The sequence below is a fragment of the Salvelinus namaycush genome, unplaced genomic scaffold (genome assembly GCF_016432855.1).
Source record: "Salvelinus namaycush isolate Seneca unplaced genomic scaffold, SaNama_1.0 Scaffold21, whole genome shotgun sequence".
In the NCBI taxonomy this organism is placed as follows: domain Eukaryota; kingdom Metazoa; phylum Chordata; class Actinopteri; order Salmoniformes; family Salmonidae; genus Salvelinus; species Salvelinus namaycush.
Window position 1 is genome coordinate 530,762 of NW_024058897.1, and position 4,155 is coordinate 534,916.

Here is a 4,155-nt window from a genome sequence, read left to right on the forward strand (position 1 = left end):
TAATGTGTATGTATCTGGTAATGTATATGTATCTGGTAATGTGTATGTATCTGGTAATGTGTATGTATCTGGTAATGTGTATGTATCTGGTAATGTATATGTGTCTGGTAATGTGTATGTATCTGGTAATGTGTATGTATCTGGTAATGTGTATGTATCTGGTAATGTGTATGTATCTGGTAATGTATATGTATCTGGTAATGTATATGTATCTGGTAATGTGTATGTATCTGGTAATGTGTATGTATCTGGTAATGTGTATGTATCTGGTAATGTGTATGTATCTGGTAATGTGTATGTATCTGGTAATGTGTATGTATCTGGTAATGTGTTTGTATCTGGTAATGTGTATGTGTCTGGTAATGTGTATGTATCTGGTAATGTATATGTATCTGGTCATGTGTATGTATCTGGTAATGTATATGTATCTGGTAATGTGTATGTACCTGGTAATGTATATGTATCTGGTAATGTATATGTATCTGGTAATGTATATGTATCTTCCAAATCTTGGAATGTTCTCAAACCATTACTGTCCATGATATCGGCATGGTTACGGATTCCACAATAGGACCATTGGGGAGATGCAAATGGCCGCCCTCCAGATAACAAGGCGTTAGTTTGAAATAATAGCCAACATCTGATCTGAGGCTTTGACCATTCCATGTTCTTAATCATTGTTGGGGAACAATTGGATCCAGATCAGATGTTGGGTACTATATTTATTGAATAGTATATGAATCCTATCAATTAAAATTTCTCAGAGATCAAATGATATTTATATTATATAACACCATAATTAATCTTAATTTCAAAACAATCTGAGATGGTGGATGTGGAAATCTTACTTCTTCTGGTCTTCTGAGTTGGAACTACCTGATTTGAAATAGGTGCCCATGCATTCATAACCTTTAACAGCGGCTAATGTAGCCCCTGCTGTTAACGACCATGGAGAGCTGAACATGGCTCCCAACCCCAATGCAGCCGTACTGGCAAGTGCTGACCACTTGCAGTCATTCAATTTCTCTTCTCTTCTTCTTATTTCTTCCTCCTCCTGCATCCTATGGTAGAGAAATTACAAGATTATGTTTTAATACTGTTAATGCATCGAATAAGGTTCCTTAGTACTGTCTCATCTGTGTCTGTGGGACTGAGTTGAGCTTCTGAAGCTTGGGCTGGCAATTGATTTGGTGATAAAACCTCAAGACTGCATTCCATTCCATGATTAGTGTATGTGCGCCTGTCTACCGGTGCCTGGCAGACCCTCCCTCCAGTTTATTTCTCCAACATGGCAGATTCATTCTGGACTTCATTCATTCTGGACCATTTGAGGGGAGGACCTAGTGTCTATGTTACATTAGTATTTATGTATAAACAAGCAGTAAATGACCTAGAGACAGAAACCTGGTGCAATGTAAATCTTGTTGTCTGTTACTTGATACCACAATGTACCTTTTTTATAATTCTACACATCTGTTGACTGTCATGCACACCCAGGAGGATGGACTTCGCTATAAAGTATTGTAGCTCAATTCTGCTCGTGGATCAGAGTCTGCGGTCGACCAGTTTCATTATTGCAATAATTAAACAATATAAAAAAGATGATTATTTGAAGAAATTAAAGTCTCTCTCACCTGATTAGAATTTCCTCCACAGTCCTCTCTCTCTCTCTCTCTCTCTTGTTCTCTTCCTGCCTCCTCCTCTTCAGCTTTTCTTCTTCGATCTTCCTCTGGGCCTCCTGGTACATCTCAGTGATGTAGTGTTTCCCTCCATTGTTCTCCACCATCTCATCGATCTTCTCCAGCAGCTCTCTAACCTGAGTGTTGTCTTTTCTCTTGTCATTGATTAGGGAGTGATATCTGCCCCCACAGATATTGATGAGTTTCCGTAGCTCTGGGCTCTCGGCCAGAAACCCTTTGACTGATTTACCCTCCAGTTGATCTCCATGTGTGAACAGCAAGATGGTGTACATTGAGGCTTCTTCTCCAAAGTTCTTCTGGATCCACTTCACAGTGTTCTGCTCCTCCTCTGTGAACCTCACACCCAGTCTGATCACCAGCAGGAAGGCGTGGGGTCCTGGGACTGACATTTCTATACACCTGACTATTTCACTTTCCATCTCTTCTTTAGACAGTGTTGTGTCATAGAGCCCCGGGGTGTCGATGACATCAATCTTCCTCCCATTCACCACTCCACTCTGTTTCTTACTCTGTACAGTCACAGACACTGGAGATGACTTTGCTGTAAATGCATCTCCTTCCAGAATGCTGTTTCCTGTTGTACTCTTCCCTGATCCAGTCTTACCCACCAGAACAATCCTCAGGTCAGAGGGCTGCTCTGAATCTGTGAAAACAGACAAGAAGTGCTTGAGTTGATAGTGTCTTGATAAAAGGCTAATGTGTGTGTCTGTGTCTTTCCTGGTTGAGGGTTGATGAGACATGAACTGTTTCTCTTCTAGTCAAATAATCAAATAACATTCAGCTTTTACACCCATATATACCCCACAAGACATGCCACCAGAGGTCTCTTCACAGTCCCCAAATCCAAAAAGATTTTTTATTTATTTAACGTTTTTTTAACTAGACAAGTCAGTTAAGAACAAATTCTTATTTACAATGACGGCCTACCGGGGAACAGTAAATTAGCTGCCTTGTTCAGGGGCAGAATGACAGATTTGGACCTTGTCAGCTCGGGGATTCGATCCAGCAACCATTTGGTTACTGGCCAAACGCTCTAAACACTAGGCTGCCTGCCGCCCCTAATAAATAAATAAAAGATTAAGCAACTTCTCATTGAATGTCAGGAACACAATCATAATTATTTTTATTGTATTGTATTTGTAACGGCGTTCCTCCTCCTCTTCATACGAAGAGGAGGAGCAGGGATCGAACCAAAATGCAGACTTGTGATTTGACATTATATTTATTAAAGTAAAGACGAAAACACGAACTTCACTTAACTAAACAAAAACAACAAACGGAGTAGACAAACCTGAACGTAAGGACTTACATGTAACGCAGAACGAACGAACAAGTATTGACTACACAAAACGACGAACGAACGAAACAGTCCCGTATGGTGCAACATAGACACAGACACAGGAGACAACCACCCACAAACAAACACTGTGAAACTACCTACCTTAATATGATTCTCAATCAGAGGAGATGAAAACCACCTGCCTCTAATTGAGAACCATATTAGGTACCCATTCACCAACATAGAAACAGAAAACATAGACTGCCCACCCAAACTCACGTCCTGACCAACTAACACATAAAAACTAATAGAAAACAGGTCAGGAACGTGACAGTATTATTATTATTATATCTATTTATACATGTATTTGTGTGACTGTCCTTGTCTATCAGTGTTTTGTTACTTGTCATGTTTTGTGATTTCTGTTGACCCCAGGAAAATAATCTGCTGCCTCTGGAAAAGATCATGTGATCCAAACAAACAAACATCAAGTGTGTGTGTGTGTGTGTGTGTGTGTGTGTGTGTGTGTGTGTGTGTGTGTGTGTGTGTGTGTGTGTGTGTGTGTGTGTGTGTGTGTGTGTGTGTATGTGTGTGTATGTGTGTGTATGTGTGTATGTGTGTGTATGTGTGTGTGTGTGTATGTGTGTGTATGTGTGTGTGTGTGTGTGTGTGTGTGTGTGTGTGTGTGTGTGTGTGTGTGTGTGTGTGTGTGTGTGTGTGTGTGTGTGTGTGTGTGTGTGTGTGTGTGTGTGTGTGTGTGTGTGTGTACTGTACCTTGGCATTCACCAGTGAAGTCTTGCAGACAGAGTGTCAACAGGAACAGAATCCTCAGAGTCCTTCCTCTTCCTCGTGCCATTACTACAACTGCAGCCAATCAAAGACATGGAAACAGACAATGACCTCATTACAAAATAAAAAGTCCACATTTCTTCGGTGACTCATGCAGTGTTCTGCAAAGTTCCAACGTTTATAGATGAGGGTGAACTAAATTATAATTTTCTCAGCTATTTGACTTTCAAACAATAAAAACGATTAAACTATAAACTATAAAAAGAGTGATGATATGTGGTATAACTGTGGATAAACACAATACATTCCTTAACAAAGTAGCCTACATCAGGTGAACATAACGTACTCACATGCGTATCAAATGACATTCTAAACATGGTTATTATT

The 4,155-nt window shown here is 40.0% G+C and overlaps 1 protein-coding gene across 1 annotated transcript; it reads right to left on the reverse strand.

Annotated features, from left to right (window-relative positions):
* Window positions 1-1,630: 1,630 nt before the first annotated feature.
* On the reverse strand, window positions 1,631-3,835 carry LOC120038195 (GTPase IMAP family member 7-like). The gene is made up of 2 exons (XM_038984054.1): window positions 3,754-3,835; window positions 1,631-2,343 (listed from the first exon to the last, which is right to left on the reverse strand). Exons 1-2 carry the CDS (start codon window positions 3,833-3,835, stop codon window positions 1,631-1,633), a joined length of 795 nt encoding a protein of 264 aa, XP_038839982.1.
* Window positions 3,836-4,155: the final 320 nt, after the last annotated feature.

Bases quoted from the DNA above. Each gene is read 5' to 3' on its own strand.
- LOC120038195 (XM_038984054.1), bottom strand. From the start codon at position 3,835: ATGGCACGAGGAAGAGGAAGGACTCTGAGGATTCTGTTCCTGTTGACA. The intron at 2,344-3,753 runs GTACAGTACACA...CTGTTTTCACAG, and splicing joins CTTCACTGGTGAATGCCAAG to ATTCAGAGCAGCCCTCTGAC.